Source organism: Macrotis lagotis, chromosome 2 (assembly GCF_037893015.1).
Source record: "Macrotis lagotis isolate mMagLag1 chromosome 2, bilby.v1.9.chrom.fasta, whole genome shotgun sequence".
Taxonomy (NCBI): Eukaryota; Metazoa; Chordata; class Mammalia; order Peramelemorphia; family Peramelidae; genus Macrotis; species Macrotis lagotis.
The window spans coordinates 123927981-123945467 of record NC_133659.1 but is presented as its reverse complement, the minus strand read 5'-3'; the positions used below and the strand labels follow the sequence as shown (position 1 = coordinate 123945467).

At 33.4% G+C, this 17487-nt stretch overlaps 1 protein-coding gene across 2 annotated transcripts in view; it reads right to left on the bottom strand.

Moving 5' to 3' along the window:
• The window catches only part of IARS2 (isoleucyl-tRNA synthetase 2, mitochondrial), a 66566-nt gene that overhangs the window by 33256 nt on the left and 15823 nt on the right, over positions 1-17487 (bottom strand). For both annotated transcript variants that reach the window (XM_074222702.1, XM_074222703.1), the window contains exons 3-12: positions 17075-17234; positions 15402-15550; positions 15270-15319; positions 15069-15178; positions 14597-14687; positions 13753-13868; positions 9372-9541; positions 8153-8243; positions 7362-7513; positions 4052-4212 (exon numbers count right to left, since the gene is read on the bottom strand). In XM_074222702.1, coding sequence (XP_074078803.1) covers positions 4052-4212; positions 7362-7513; positions 8153-8243; positions 9372-9541; positions 13753-13868; positions 14597-14687; positions 15069-15178; positions 15270-15319; positions 15402-15550; positions 17075-17234 — 1250 coding nt within the window. The remainder of the gene's footprint in view (positions 1-4051; positions 4213-7361; positions 7514-8152; positions 8244-9371; positions 9542-13752; positions 13869-14596; positions 14688-15068; positions 15179-15269; positions 15320-15401; positions 15551-17074; positions 17235-17487) is intronic.

The following is a 17487-nucleotide window of genomic DNA, read 5'->3' as shown; positions in this document are numbered from 1 at the left end:
CAAATATATGTATATGGAGGAAGAGAGGCGAAGAGAAAGAGGAAACAAGGAAGAGAGGATGAGAGAGGAAGAGAGATAGAGCAAGCAAGCAAAAGAGAGTGAGCACTGTTCTTTCTAAAGTAACAAATAATGATGGAATCTGAATGGAGACCAAAATATACTAGTTTCACTTAAAAAAAGTAACAAACAATGGAACTGAAGATGTTTCATAGAACAGAATAGTTTTACAAATTATGGTATAGTAATGTAATATAACATTACTGTACAATCAGAAACAAAGAAAGGGACAGTTTCAGAGGAAGACTTTAAAGAACTGAATGAAGAGACCAGGACTAGGAGAACAATTTATATAATGATGTTATAGAGAAAAAAACTTATCAATGTAATATTTGACATGGAAACGAACTGCACCTTTCTATAGTAGACTACATCATGAGCTGTGCTGGTTTTGTTATTCTGAGAAAAAAAATGTTTTTGTAATAATCCTTGCTATTCACTCTGAAAGACAATCCTGAAAAAAAGTCTTCCCTTGAATTCATAACAATCACCTGTTTACTCTGTCTCTCAGTTTCCACAATGACAGGTAAAGAGAGGCAAGAAACCCAACATCATGACAAAGTGTTAGTTCTTTATTTTCCAAAATGAGCCTTTTTTACCACTGAATACCCTGACACAATCCTCCTCACTATACCTGTGTCGACTCCTACACCTTTCCCAGTATATAGTTTTCCTCTGTACTTTATGGAAATCCTAGCTTGTCCCCCTGATAGCTGCTTATCCATTAGGGAGAAAGCCCACATGCAATAATTTTGCACCTTCAAAATAAAACTTAGGTTCCCCTTATCACCCTGAGTTGTAAGTTGTCATGAAATTCACAGGTCTTCCAAACTGTGTCAAAATGATAAGACATGAGTTCAGAAGACTGAAGATAAAACATGCCATTACCTCCTGCCAGAGAGAGATGATAAACTTAAAATACAAAAGACATTATATTTTCAGACATAGCCAATGTAGGAATCTGTTTCACTTAAGCATATTTGCTATGCTTATTTACAATGATGGTTTTATTTTTCATTTTGTTGTTATTGTTGTTCATGGGGGAGGCAATGGTTGGGACAGGATTATAAATTACAAATTGATTATATAAAATAAGTCAACTTATTTAAAAAGAAAAAAGGAGGACAAATTTACAAAAGGTATTGAATCTAGTTTATAAAATCCTAAGGGCTATCCAACCTACCAAAATAGTTTCTGAAATATATATTTTTTGAAAAATAAAACAGATTTCTCTGATAATTAGTTCCTTTATAAAACAAGGATAATAATATCAGTAGCATCCACACTTCATAGGCTGAAAAGGATCACCTGAAAAACTGTAAGGAAAGAAATTTGAAAACCTTAAAGCATCAAATTATAGGGTCTAAGGTATCAGAGAGGGCTTTCAGTGAATTCTAAAGACAAAAATAATCAAGCCGTCCTAAAGAATGGTATATCTTTCCAATAGAAAAATTAAGTCATTCAGATTCCTAGACAGAAGAACCCAAAAAAAAGAACAAGTTATTTTAGAGACCTTAAAAAAAGAAACACAGAACCCTGAAGGGAGTTTGCTAAAAAAAATCACTGAGTACTAAATCTTCACCAAAAAAGAACTCTATATTATTAAGCCCAGAACTAAGAATGAATCTAACCAACAATGTGTGGATATACATCAGCCACCAAACTACAAGATGTGCAAGTGCAATACCATGCAACTTGTAATGAACATCTAAAGAAGGCATGCAGAAGGAATGACTGAGGCAAGGGATAAAAGAGAAGTATTGTATTCAAGCAACAGGAGAGGAAGGAAGGAATGTGAAAAATGCTAAAACCAACTGTATAAGATTCAACTTTCAGGGAAGGACCCTCAGGTTATTCTGTGTGGTAAGTCTATTTCCCCAAAGCTTTTGTTGCAACTCTATGGGGAAAGTAGGAACAGAAGAATATTATAAAGTATATAACTGTCCTGTGTGCAGAAGCTGGAGGGTTTGGAGTACATCCATACATTTTAGCTGAAGCTATGTGAACTCTATGAAGTACTATGTTATGCAAAGGTTTCTCTAAGTTACTCTTAAGACATCTGAAGGGCATAGGAAGAAGAGATAGCAGATACACTATAGAAATATACTATAAAATGTGACCAGTTAATATTACTTGTTATGACAGCTATTATTAACATGAAAAACACAAGAAGGAAAAGATTTTCCCTAGAATAGTAAGAAAATGTACAATTTAAAATTCTTGACTCTACATGTATTCTTTTTGGTTCTGCCATCAAATTGACCTCCCCTGATTACTACCATAACTCTTAAAGAGTAGACCAAAAAAGTTCATAAATTCCAAGACAGAAAATAAAGTGTATTTTTTTAAACAAAATATCTCAGTGGAAGTATTAGAAGGAAATGTGTTTAAGGGCAAATAACAAACCTGGGTCTGAGTCCAATTATCTCTTCACTTAATCTTAGGCTCAAAAGGCCAAGGGATAGTTAATATTTCTTCATATATATAAAATGAAATGTTTCTCAAGTAAATGAATATTATAATTCTTAACTTTTTCTCAAGGCAACAATAGACTTCATATACTATTTAAATAAGACAACATATTGCTTCAAGGGGGGAAATTACTATAAATATATCTTCCTAGAGAATAAATGGGAGCAAAGCTTCAAGTTTGCCTTCAGCATCTTAACAGAAAAGACCACCTTATAAATAGGACTTTTCCAATGAGGTTCTTTTGGTACCTGAAGCTTCTGTTTCATGCTGGATTAACATCTACATAGAAATCTTAGTAAAATTTCAGGTTCTTTAGAATTTACTTTAATGCACAACCATGAACACACTCTTAAACCAGGGGTCTTAAGATTCTCTCATACACTCAAACCCAGAAAATAACCAAAACAATACTGCCAAGAAAATTTAAGGTGAAGGAGGTCCATATTCTGAGTGAGACAGAGAGAAGAGAAACAAAGTTGTATAAAGTATTTCATCTTGTTCAAGAAGAGACTTCAAGGGGCGGCTAGGTGGCATAGTGGATAAAGCACCGGCCCTGGAGTCAGGAGTACCTGGGTTCAAATCCAGCCTCAAGACACTTAATAATTACCTAGCTGTGTGGCCTTGGGCAAGCCACTTAACCCTGTTTGCCTTGCAAAAAAAAAAAAGAGACTTCATTATGGACAGAAAGAGATGATCAATTACCACCTGAATGAATTCACTAAGTAGGAAGGATAGAATAAAGTAATCACTGAACATCAGCAGTCTATTAACTGTAAAATGACGACAATCCTGTATGGCACATCTTAAAATCAAGTCCAGAGTAAGAGCTCTTAAATGTTGGTAGATGACTAAACTTATCAAATTCCACCAAACTCCTGCCAAGCAGGAGAACATCAGTAGTCACTTGACCAGCTCCAGTGGGGAATTGTGTTAATCTTCTCCCCTTCTCCCAAGCTAATTTGTTGTCAATATACCACTAAAAACATCGAAGACTCATCAAGAATAAATCAAGAGTGCTTTTTCTCAAAATGGTTGGGGACTTCAGTTCTAGGGTCCAAAATTCCTTCAGTTATCTAAAATCTAAAACTAAGTCCTCAATTATCATTTGAAAATATCAAATTACTGATTTCAAGTTATAATCTCAATGGGAAAAAATGACTTTATATAACCATAAATTTAAAAAATCCCACCCTTTATATCAATTCCTCATCAATGGAAGTAAGGTCTGCAGAAATTTAGGATCATGGATAGATAAGAAGAATGGAAGAAACTTATGGAAAAGGGAAAAGATTAGAATAAAGTAATGTATAAAAGTAAAGCAATTTAGAAAGAAACAAATAATTGTTATATATGTTTCATCTCAGCAACAAAATCATCTAGCTTTGGGAAAAAATAATTTCATACTAAGTGAAACTATAAAAAAGGAAATATTTTGATAAATACCACATTTTACCAGAAAAAACAAAACACATATTTTTCCATTTTTGAAATTCACTCACTAAAATTTTATAAAATATACTACCTGTTGATCAAGATTTCATCTTTTGTCTTGTGATGGAACACAGGAATTGGAACACCCCAAGCCCTTTGCCTTGAGATACACCAATATGGCCGTTTCTCTATCGTATCCACCATACTATTCATTGTTGATGCAGGAATAAATTTCACCTTTCTTAATGATTCCTGCAATAAATTTACAAATGCATTTTAATTGGATTACTGAGGTCATGCTAAAAAATAACATTAATATGTAAAAATACTAAATCAAGTATAGGTTAGGAACTACTACACTTAACATCAAATAAAATTAATTGAATCTATTTCAATCATAAAAAACAAATTAGCATTTTGTGGTTAAAGGATATGAACAGTTTTCAAAAGAATTTCAAACTATTAAAAATTATATGAAAAAATAATCCAAATCACTATAACTAAAAGAAATGCAAATTAAAATGGCTCAAGTTTCATCTCATGAATAGTCAACACGAAATAGAATTATGGAGAGATGCACACTTAGAACTGCTGGTGGAGCTGAGAATTGTTACAATTCTAGAAAGTAATCTGGAATTATGGAAAGAGAGTGACTAAAATGTTTGGAGCTTCTTACACAGAGATTTCACTGCCAAGCATAAACCCAAATGAAGTCAAAGACAAAAAGAAAAGTTGCATAGAGAAAAATTTAGAGCATCATTTTTTTGCAGAAGTAAACATCTAGAAATAAATTAGAAGCCTATCAACTGAGGACTGGCAAAAATATTGTGACATATGAACATAATGGAACATAACTATGAAGTAAAATGATGAAAATGATGGACAAAAGCATGGAAAGACTTTTAAGAACTGATACAAAGGGTGGCTAGGTGTCGCAGTGGATAAAGCACCGGCCCTAGAGTCAGGAGTACCTGGGTTCAAATCTGGTCTTAGACACTTAATAATTACCTAGCTGTGTGGCCTTGGGCAAGCCACTTAACCCCATTGCCTTGCAAAAAACCTAAAAAAAAAGGAATTCCTTTAAAAAAAAAAAAGAACTGATACAAAAGTGAAGTAAACAGAACTAAGAAAACAATATTCAGCATCACAACAATGTAAAAAGGGGAAAAAAATCAAAACCACTGAGTGCTGATAAAAATGACAAAGTTTGGTCCCAAAAGATATGAGAAGGCATGTCTCCATCTTCCCTTCTTTGATGAAGTAGGCGAATATGGAAGTGAAACATTGCATAGAATGTCTTATATTGAAAATTGTTAGTTTTACTCATCTGATTCCCCTCTCTTTTAGTTATTTATTTATTTAAACACAGGATGGGTGCCTGGGAAGGGGAAGAATATACTAAGAAATGTATATAATGTAAAAATAAAATGTATCTATAAACATTTGTGAAAAAACAAATAAAATAGAAACAAATTATTATACTCTTGAAATACTATTTAAGAACCTAAAGCTGTCAGTTGATTTGTTATTTTAAAAGCAAGTATTCTTTACCCTTATGTTACAGATACTTTTGACAGAATCACTTCTCAAAAAAAATTCCTATTTGGAGGATAAAGTTATCCATGGACCTCTAAGGGAATAGGAGACCCCAGGCTAAGAACACCTATAAAAAAAACAGGTAGACACAAATACCTCTTAAGGGTTTCTCCTTTGGTAGGAGACAGGGAAACCTTAGCCTTCAACTTTATTTCATGCAACCCTCAGGTCAAATGCTGTGTTCAGTTGTAAAATATGCTTGAGTTCAACTGCAATGCCCCAAACAGCCCCAAGATGGCAATGCTACCCAATGTGGCTATGTGTCTGAATTTATTTGGTTTTTCTTTCTTCTAATTTAGTTATAATATTCAATCAATACACTTTTTATTATTTGTTGTATTTAACAGTTTTAGATATCTTCCTTTTAATTTGAAGAATGTTTGAAACTTTTTATACTTATCACAAGAAAAATTTTAATCTTTTTTCCCAACTAATGCAATAATTTTCAACAATCACTTTTTTGCAAGGTTTTGAGTTTTACATTTTTCTCTCTCCCTTCCTTCCCCCTGCCCAGAAAGGAATCTAATATAAGCTATACATATATAACCATAATAAACAAAGATCCATAATATCTTTTTTTTAAACCTCTGTCACTTTTTTTAAATTTGGGTTTATTGCTCTTCCCTTAGGAAAAAAAAGTTCTCTGACCCTACTTTAACTTTATGCATCTGTAAAATGAATAAGGTCTCAGATTAGATTATATGGATTCCATTTACCCTATATTCCTAATTTGGGACTAACCTTTCAACCAAATTCAGGTGGGATCATGCTAAACCATAAGGATATCGAAAACAATAGCCAACAGTAATAGGATCTTTTTCAATTTTAAAATAGTGCCCCCAAAACACAGTGCTTTTTAAACTAACCTACAAACTAATCTACATGAAAGTTGAATATAACCTTAGTTAGAAACACTAGGTTCAATTTCAATATAGTATCTCAAATCAAAACTTTTTAGACTACAACTAATAAAATGTTCTATGAAAACCCTGGAAGACTTATATGAAATAATGCAAAATGAAGTGAGCAGAACCAGGAGAATATTGTACACAATACAGCAATATTGTAACAATGATCAATTGTGAAGGACTCAGCTACTCTATCTAATCAATACAGTGATCCAAGACAATTTGAAAGTGTTTTGAAAAAAATCTATCCATCTCCAGAAAGATAAGTGATGAACTGTGAGTGCAGATTGAAGCATATTTTTTACAGTTTCCTTTTCTTTTTTCCAACATAACTAACATGGAAACATATGCCTTCACATGGATAATTAATATGTTGCTTGCCTATATTCAAAAGTATTAACTGATTACAATGAAAATCCATTTTTCCAAACCACAGAATTCTAAGTTAATTAAAAAAATAATTAAATATAGGAAGTATTGTTGTTTTTAATTGTATTTTTAAAACAAAGTTGAAATTATCATTATCATTCAATATAGAATATGTATATAGCAGCATAAGGACAGTCAAAAGACCAAGATTAAATATCTTGCAACTAACCAGCTAGCTGTGCAATCCTGTTCATATCATATAACCACCTTAACTATGTTTTATCAATCACAAAATAAAGATTATAGAATAAATGATCTTGAAGCTTCAAGCCTTTGTTACAATTCTATGAATATAAACCAATATAAACAAAATGCGTTTTCAAAAACTGAATACACACACACACACACACACACACACACACACACACATGCATATATACGTAGACACACAGACACACAGACACATATCTATCACCTGGGGGAGGAGTAAATCCTATAGCTACAGGAAAAATTATTTAAGTCTAGTACCTTGGCTGTAGCTGTCATATTTTCTATCTTTACAAACCACTGCTTGCTAGGGCGAATGATCACTGGTTTCTTTGTTCTCCAGTCATAGGGATAACTATGTGTAACTTTCTCTTCCTTAAGCAAATTCTTTGTAGATTTAAGCATCTTTATCACTAACAACAAAAAAACAAAAATTCTTAATTAGATATAAGAAGGTACTTAGCATGCTATAATCTCCTAAACACAATCCCAATAACTACTGAGCAGTGTAGAGTCTGTGTTAGTAGCTACTAATGATAAAGACACCAATCAATCTATAGAATTCCTGATGGATTGGGAGTGGGGTCCCTCTTTCATAAAAAATGGGTGAAAAGTCTAAGCAGGAAATAGGTTTAAAAATCTTTATTCTACATAATGGCACCTGCCTCTTCAGTTGAAAGAAAAGGTAAAGGTCAAGTGGTTATACAGAATAATAAGAACAAGAGTAATTCCACAATATCAATCTAGAAAGACTTTTGGAATCCAACAAACACCCAAGTTTATTGTTGTCTTGGCTTAAAGGGAGTGGCTTCAACTTCCATGAATCTATCAAGTCAAACAGACTAGAAAATGAAATATTGTTACTAAGAAGACAGTTAAAAATACAAAGAAATATATACCATTTGGCGAAATAAATTAAAGTTAAGTCACTTAAATATTTTGCTTTTTTCAGGAGTCACCTTGAGCTATGAAACTCTAAAGACTAGAGGAAAAGAGACCCAATGATGTACTTGCTTCTGCATGTTTGAATGACAAGTAGAGGAAACACTGACCAATATCAACCCCTTCCTCAAGGACGTTCTTGTTCTCAAGGTCACTTCCTGCAGCTGCTGTGAAAATCCCATGTTCATCCACCAAAGAGTCCTAGGAGGTTCATTTTAGCCAATTAAAACAAAAGGTTAAGAGATATCATATTGGTGAGACATCTAACAAAGTAAACAAAAGAGTCAATAATAGATCTAATAACTAATTCGTGTTCTATCATGAAAACTCAGAAACATTTTAGTTATAATTACAGGAATTCAAAAAATATACGTAGCACTAATGCATCCAACTGAAGTTTAATAACAAAAGTTATCGAAATGTTTCAGTTCAAACGAAAAGTCAAAACCAAGTTTCATCTATGAATCAAGGCTAAGAGATCATTTTAAAAGTTCTTTTAGGTGACAGTCTGAAAGTCTGATATAATTTAAACTTAACTGAGACAAAATTCATAGTAATTCAGACCAGGACCTAAACTAAGGATTACTTAAAAAATGTTTTTCTAAATACAAAATTACAAAGGAATATCATTCCAACTTAAGCAATAAACATTTAAAGCACTTAAAATCATCTTCATTCTAAAAAGCACTAATTGCAAGTGCCCTTTAAGTATTAAATTAGCTGAGATTTTGTTAACTATTAAGTTTGTTTATAGTACCTGGGAAGTAATCTATTCCTTTTCAGATATTCATTCTTTTTATCACCCTCTTAATTACTGAAACTAAGTTAAAGACAGCTGGTAAACCAGAAAGAGCACTTACTCTAGGACCAGAGACTTAGGTTCAAATCTGCCTCTGACACTTACTCCCTATATGCCCTGGAACAAGTCACTTAACCCCTCCAGGTCTGTTTCCTTAGTCATCAAAAAAAAGGAAGACTAGATAGCTTGTGAGATTGTTTCTAGCTGTAGATCTATGACCCTATGATCTTTATAAATTAGTCCTCCCTAAGCAAGGATTTGTTAAAGTTTCAAATTGAACAAAACCTAATTTCTATAGACTTCACAAAATCACAGACTTAGATTTAGAAAGAATCATAGGTCATCTAGATCCATCTCCATGTATCTTACAGATTCAGGAAAATGAGCCCTCCAAAGAAAGGAAGTACACATAATAAATGAAAGAGTTGGGAGAGGATGGAAAAAAAAACGAATAAACTACAATATAAGGTGGCAAGACCGAATGATGTTAATTCTACCCCCACCCCCAAAATGAGAGCAAGAAACCCTACCACAGGCAGTTTGTGCTTGGAAGCCACGCTGTAATCATCCATCCCATGAGCTGGGGCTGTATGAACCAAGCCTGTGCCTTTGGACAAAGTCACATGATGGGCAGGTAAGAGTGGAGAGACTCTGTCAGCAATTGTAGGATGAGCACAAGAACCACTTTCCATATCAGCTCCTGAAAGGAAAGAAAAATAATCATTTTTAAAAAAGGTATATTCTCTTGATTGATTCTTCCTGATGGATTCAATCCTAAAGTTTCTGAGAGCAGGGTTGTGTCATACTAACATCCTCATTGCTTGTCACAGAATGTGGAAGACAGTTAATAAATATTTGTTGCTTTGAATTTGATCCACGATTAGAGAACTCGCATCTTGCTGATAACAACTGTCCTAGCATATGAATTAAATAAGTACTAAAGAAAGGTACATCATGTTGGTTTAAAATGAATCTGGGGGGGGGGGGGGCGCGGCGGCTAGGTGGTGCAGTGCATAGAGCACCGGCCCAGGAGTCAGGAGTACCTGGGTTCAAATCCGGCCTCAGACACTTAATAATTACCTAGCTGTGTGGCCTTGGGCAAGCCACTTAACCCCATTGCCTTGCAAACAATAATAATAATGATGATGATGATGATGATGATGATGATGATGATGATATGAATCCTGGCTCATTCTCAAGGAGCTATGAGAGGATATGGTAATCTGTCCTTCAGGAAATTAACTCGAAAGACTGAGGCCAAAATCCAACAACAGGAGCTTTCCATATGCATGATAACACTTTAATTTATCTAAATATTTTTTAAAGATACTTGTATTTGCTACTTGATCCACTTCCTAGATTAACAAATTCTTTAAGCTTATTCCTTGAGATTTAAAATATTACTTTATAAAATTTATCTTACAACTAAACTTTTAAAAATTAGAGGGAATGGTAGAAGAAAGAAGTCTACTTTTAATTACCCAGTTGAACAAGATTTGGCAAGTCTCTTCCATAAACTTCAACCATTTTCCAAACGTGATGTTTATTCATTTCTTTTCACCTATCTTTATATCCCTTGATGATTCTAGTTGTTTTTTTAGACTCTTTTTAGCTTCACTGTACCTTTATTGAGGCAGAGTCACTCTGCCTTCTGATTGTATACAGCCCTCAATATTTCCAAATGAGATCCAAATTAATTAAAATATAGCCCCTATCTGATTTTAATGTTTTGCTGTATTAATACATGTATACTTATATGTATAAAATTATATGTGCATACATGTTTGCATTTACACACAGCCTATAAGGGATCCTTTACATATGAATAAGTGGTCCCTATTTCTATCAGTATTTGACAATACTGCAACAGAGATAATTACAGAATACAGACTGTAATTGCCCATGATTTTAAGCACTTTGGGGGAAGGTACTGTTTTCATTTGTTTCAGTTAGTCAACAAGTATTTATTAAGTGTTTATCATGTCCCAGGCACTGCTATTTTTGTCTCTGTCTAGTGAGTACCAGCAGTGGCATGAATGAGCCACACTCTTCTTGTTAAAGGATAGCAATCTTGATGCTGCTTATCACCTTGCGCCTTTTAAAATTGCAAGGTTTGGGGAAAAGTAGGCACCACCAAGGGTGCTCTAATCCCTTTCCCCCTCCCTTGGATCTCCTCCCCCCATCAAATGCTGCCAAACGAGGCAGCCTATTCCAGGTTCCTCCCTTTTACCAGTGACACTGTCTTTAGGGGGATATGAATAAAATGATACTTAATAACTATATTTCCTGATAACATGCAATAGATATTTGACCCACAATTCACATTTATTCATCCAACTTAAATACTTATGTATATCTACTGTATATATTATTTTCCTTAAAGTAACTGCTGATATATATCAAAATACATTTTATAATTCTGTGACAAACCACTTTTTTAAAAAAAAATCATTAAGTCATTTTGTCAGAAGACAACAGGAATACTGACTTTCCTCATAGTTTTGTATTTATTGAAGAAAGTTATTCATATTGTTCTATCAGTTTCTGAAACTAAGGAAGTGAGATCCATTCCATTGTCCTTAAAGATTGATTTCCCTGAATTAATTTGATGGATCACATTCATACTACCAAGCCAACAATACTATAATGCTCTCTCTTGCAGAGGTCATTTAGAACTAAATCTAACATTAAGTCAACACAGTATAATTTTATTAATGATATTCTGCAACTTTGGGTTAATGAAATCAAGCTGCTCACTCATTTATAACTAGTTGTTGATAAGGGCAGCACAACTTTTTTTTTTGGAAAATTTGTAAATTCATTTTAAACTTAAATACAAAATGAGAAAAGAAAAAACTTGCTGAAAATGAGTAAATTCAATATAAATTTCCATTTCAAGAAAACCTATACAATAAATACTTCAAATTTTCCCAAAGCTAACAGCTTTTCTTTGCTACCCTGTTGTTTTATTTTGTTCTCTGCTGTGCATTTTTTACTTTATTTTTTCCCCTCCCTCCCAACTTCCAATCTTAAGAATGGCTACAAACATTTAGCTTGGATACATATACATAAACATAGATATCTATAAACATGTCTACAATATACTCAAACTCATATATATAAGACCATACTATGCTTATTTCTACTTGTCATCTGTTTCTCTGAAACATCTTCATTGTTAACTACATCACAGCTATATTTCAGGCAGTACAACTTGAATATCTTCTTCAGAAAAGAGGGAGGCAAAGAAACATGATCTCTCACTTTGCTGAAATTGTTTATTTTAAAATGACAACCATGAGAACTAAATGAATTTCTAATCGACTTTCTGCTTTTATTACACATGGAACGCTTATTATCTGTTCTATTTCATATATTTAAAAATACCCAATTATTTGTTGTCCTCAAATTTTTCTATGAATAATTAATTTTACAGCATCTGACATAATATTTAGTGATTGTTAATTTGAACAAATTTTTCATCTTTTTCCTCGTATTTCCTGGTCTAATTCATTTCATGTACCCAGCTATGTGGGAGACTAGTTTTTTTAAACCCAGGATACCCGTTTTTTTTTTAGTCTTCTAAGAGTTATTTTCCAGTATTATTTTATATTCCATTTAGAAGGTCATCAACTCTTCAGGTTTTCTGAGCAGAAACTTCCAAATCATAGCTATTTTTAGCTATAGCTATTTATTATTAGCTATATTATCATTTTGGTTGAGAAGTGCTTTTGATATGAATTCTAGAATTAATCCATTTTCTACACAAACAAAACTCTGACTCTCAAAAATGTAATTTCTCATTCAAAAGTACTAACCAAGTTTTCAGCAGTGTGTGTAGGGTGTGCAGATTGAGTAGTGTGTATATACACAACACACATGTAAATGTAGATATTTTAATGGTATCAGTTATATAAATAAGCATATAACTTTTGCTTATTTTATCAATACTTGTATAACTTATATACAATTAACACCAAGAAAACGTAGACAAAATTCCACACCATAAACATGTGGATACACTGATTTCTGTAAATGGAGAAGTTTTGAATACTGTGGATAAGTACCTTGGCAGTGTACATTCCAGAGAGGTATACAATGATAATGAGGTTGCCAGAGATAGTTCAGTATCTGGGAGGCTCCATAAGAAAACGTGGGAGTGAAGAGGTATTATATTGACCATCAAACTGAAGATCTACAGAGCCCTTGTACTGACCTTATTGCTACATGCCTGTGAAACTGGACAATCTACCAGCACCATGCCAGGAAACTGAATTGCTTCCATTGAAATTGTCTTAAGAAAATTTTGAAGATCACCTGGCAGGAGAAGATACCAGACCCTGAGCTCCTTTCTTGAGTTAAACTGCCAAGCATTCAAACATGACTAGAGAGCGCAACTACAATGGACTGGTCGTGTTTGAATGTCAGGAGTACACATGACAAAAAGACTATAATATGGAAATCTCACACAGGGTAAGCACTCACAGGCAGACACCATCCAGCATGGTGTGTCCTTCTCAGAGAGGGTGCTGCACTCTATGAGAGAGACAGAACTGAGGTAGCTCAAAGGAAACATGAGTATGTAAGTTTAGAGTAAACACCCCATGTCCCACATAAACAATTTATGTCTGACCTATGGCAGAGCATTCCAGGCTCATAGTGGTCTGATTGGCCACGGTTAGATACACAATAACTCATCTCTAACTTAGTGATGTCATTTTGGTCTTCTTCAATAATGAAGGACAAGAACCAACTCACTATATATATCTAATGTATGAAATATCACTCTCCCCTAGATGCTCCTAGAAGAGAAAGAAAATGTCTACTGTTTCTGAAAAGTAGGAAGCAATGTATTACATCCAAATTAATGTAATTGACACACGTGATATTCCAATAAGTTACCAATTTTACCTAAAAATGTTGAAACAACCTCAAATTCTGTTCCCAAAACAGTAGCTATAGATGATGCTTTTTCAGCAGCCAGCATATAAAATTCTCCAGAGTTGGCACATTTGACGATGGAATACCTAGAATGAAATAATAGAAGTCTATTAGTAATAATAAAAGAAGTTATTGATAGGTCTAGGTTAATCATAACAAAAGCAACTAAAGAAGAATTCTTAAAAAGACTCTGGACAAAATAATATCTCCAAATCTATCCCTTAATTTACATAACATTCGTATTGCTTCCTGGCTTGTCACAAGAGCAAGTCTCAGCTTTAGAGAAAGAATAATCAGGGCTCAAGCCTGTCTCCTACACATTGGTTGTGACTCTAGGATGTCACGACCCTTCAGGCCAGAGAAGCAAGGGCTACCATTCAGTTCATAAGAATAAGTTATCCATATTTTGTTGCATTTTTATTCTATTAAATATTTACCAATTCCATTATAATTTAGATGTAGTACCCTGGGGAGGGTTGTGGGTCATCACTAAGGCCTTGGACTATGTATTTGATACCTGTGATCTAGGCAAATTTTTCAAGATTTGGAGATGTAAGGAAGTGTTGACCTGTACTGGAAGACAAAGTTGTTTCCTATAACTGGGGAAATCACAGATCCAGGTCTTTTCCCTATTCCTTCCTAATAACAATTTCAAAGGAAATAGTTAAGAATAAAGATTATACCATTTTAAGAAATTAAATGAACCTAATCAAATTTGCATTGTCACCAGGCTAGTATCTACTAGTTTTTGAGATTTTAGAAATTAAATGTAGCACCACTAAAAAGGGATAAAACAAAGAGTCCCAACACATACTTAGATTCTGGCATATAGCAAACAGCTTGATTGGCAGGAATAGTCCAAGGCTGTGTGGTCCAGATTATTGCACTGACAGGTGATGAGCCATCTGTAGGACAGATAGAAATGGGTTGTGAGTGGCCCAATAAAAAGTCTATGAAATCCCCACTATAAGTAGGATATCTGGTTAGGCACTAGAGGGATGGAAGAAGGAGAAGAGGACAAAGAGGCCTAGGAAATAGGATTGTCTCTGACCTAAAAGTTTATAATCTAAAGGTAAAATAAAGATATCTATGTTTACATAAATCTAGAAAAACTGAGTACGTGAATCAAGTGCAACTAAAAGAGCTGGGGTGGTGGTGGAAAGTATTCCAGATATATGGAAAAACATTAATTAAAAGATATAAAAGTAAGAAAAATCATAGGCTGTGGTGAGGGAACAGCAAAGATCCCAATGCCCTCTCTGTAAGAGAACTACAACAGATCTTACCTAAGGCAGAGGCCAGCTTAGGAGGAGGTTTCAAGAGTGGAAACTTGACATACACAGAGCGACTCACATGTTCAGGATTATATTCAAGCTCAGCTTCAGCCAATGCAGTCCTAAAATTTTTTTAAAATATTAAGTTAGTAAATGAATGCTTTCAATTCACTCAAAAACTATCTCCCTTTACTGTCCACTGGTTAAACATACCTTGCTGAAGAAGACCAAAATACAGGTTTATAAGCTCTGTATATCAAATCCTGTAGAAGATAAAATTACTTTAAAACAGTATTTTTGTGCCACACACTTTAAAATGCTTAAAAATTGTTAAAATAAAAATACCTTAGCATACATTTGATAGAACATTTTTAACTGCTGGGCCTCATACTTTCCATCAAATGTATAGTAGCAATTATTCCAGTCTGCCATTATACCCCAACGAATAAAGGCAGACTTCTGCTTTTCAATTGCTGCTTCTGCAAACGCTCTGGCTGAAAAAGATAACTGATTCTTTCAATTAAGTTCTTAAAATCAAGGTTAAGTATAACATCTCTGAAATGTCAAAGATTGCATACTGTCAGCATACATATTAGTACAGATCTGATTTATATTTCAGAGGTCAATAAATATTTAGCAAAGTTAGCAGGGTAAAAGGAAAAATAAATAATTCCTACAGTTATTTCCCTTATTTGTTACAATTTCTTGTTTGTTTGTTCAAACTGGTAGCATTTATCACCCAATTCAATATACATAAGGAAAGAACTAAGATACCTAACTGTTCTAATCCTATTTGTCTGAAAGGGACTATTCTTTGCAAGAAAAAAGAAAAATCACAGGTCACAATCAATAACTGTAAAATATTTTTGGTTTTTTTTTGTTGACTCCCCACATAAGCAGCCTTTCAGAGGGGAGACAGAAGAATGTGAAAGAATCTAATTTAAAATTTTACACTTGTTTTTGGTTTAGAAATACTAAGAAACTTAGAAACGACTGGTTTAGAAATACTAAGTCCATGCAACTAGAGACAGGGCTAAATGTGAATACAGCTATACAAGTTTTGAATTCTGTCATTCACTATCCAACAGTTAAGAGATCCTCATCAGATCCAAAAGCTCTAAATCAATAAACATACACTTCCCAGGAAACATAACACATTTTACAAAATGCAATTTTTTTAAGTGGATAGAAACAAAATTTTAACTGGGAGATTTTACTGTACTATAGATAAGGTTAGGAAAAAACCTGAGGTTTTAAAAATAAAGTCCAAAACTGCTTAGAAAATGTACTTTTAGATTATTGTGAATACAGTTCTGCTATGACCTTTGTTTTGAAAATGCAAATTTAGTTCTTATGAATTAGATTTTGTTTTTCCCTGTTTCAATTTGATTATTTTTTCATAACATAATTAATAATGATTTATGCTTAGCATGGCTATTCATAGCTTAACCCATATTAGATTGTTTTCTGTCAGGAAGGGGAGGGAAGGTGGGAGAAAAATGTAAAATTCAAACCTTGCAAAAAAAAAAAAAAAGTGTTGAAAATACAAATTTGTTCCAAAACAAATGATAACTGGTAAACAATTTGAGCATAATTTGAATTATGAATTTACTTTACTTAATCATATAATATGTCAATATGCTTTTTGTTGAACTATCTTTTTTAAAAATGCATCGTTAATAAAGTTTTTTTATTTTCCCCAAATAATTCTGTGGATTTTTGTTGTGTGATTTTGCATAGCATACAGTAATTTATTAGAAATGCATTTGTCATTTTATAGAAGAATTGTACTGTCAGACATGATCAATGTGTAGGATTTATTTGCTGAACTTTTTCATCTGTTTTTTTAAAGCTCTACTATATAGGATAGTTGGCTAGGTAGGAGAGAGGGATAAATTAATATATTAAGGTAATTATGAAAATAGAAAACAAACTTTTTTTAAATTGGAAATAAATAGGAAGAGTTTGATCAAATATCTTTGTCATTATTTAAAAACATTAAGACATAGAAAATTTACCTCTTTTTCTAATTTCCATCGGTGAAAGATTTTGAGTCTTTTCTCCAAGTTCTGAAAGTGCTTTTAATTCAATGGGTAATCCATGACAATCCCAACCTGGCACAAAATGTACCTTTAAACCTCTCATCATTTGGAATCGATTAGTTATATCTTTCAAGATCTAAAAAAAACCCCAAAAAGTATAAGCTCTACTTAAATGCTTGTACATCAATACCTATGATTTTGTCTACATGGGAACTGTCTCTATGAGGTAGACATTAACCTACTGAACATGTAGCTCATAGTTAGGGGAATATATAGATCAATTAAGTGGGTCAAGGATCAGAAAGACCTGAGCTCAAATCCAGTTTCAGGCATTTAGGAGTGGTGTGACCCTGGGTAAATCATTTTACCTGTTTACTTCAGTGTCCTCA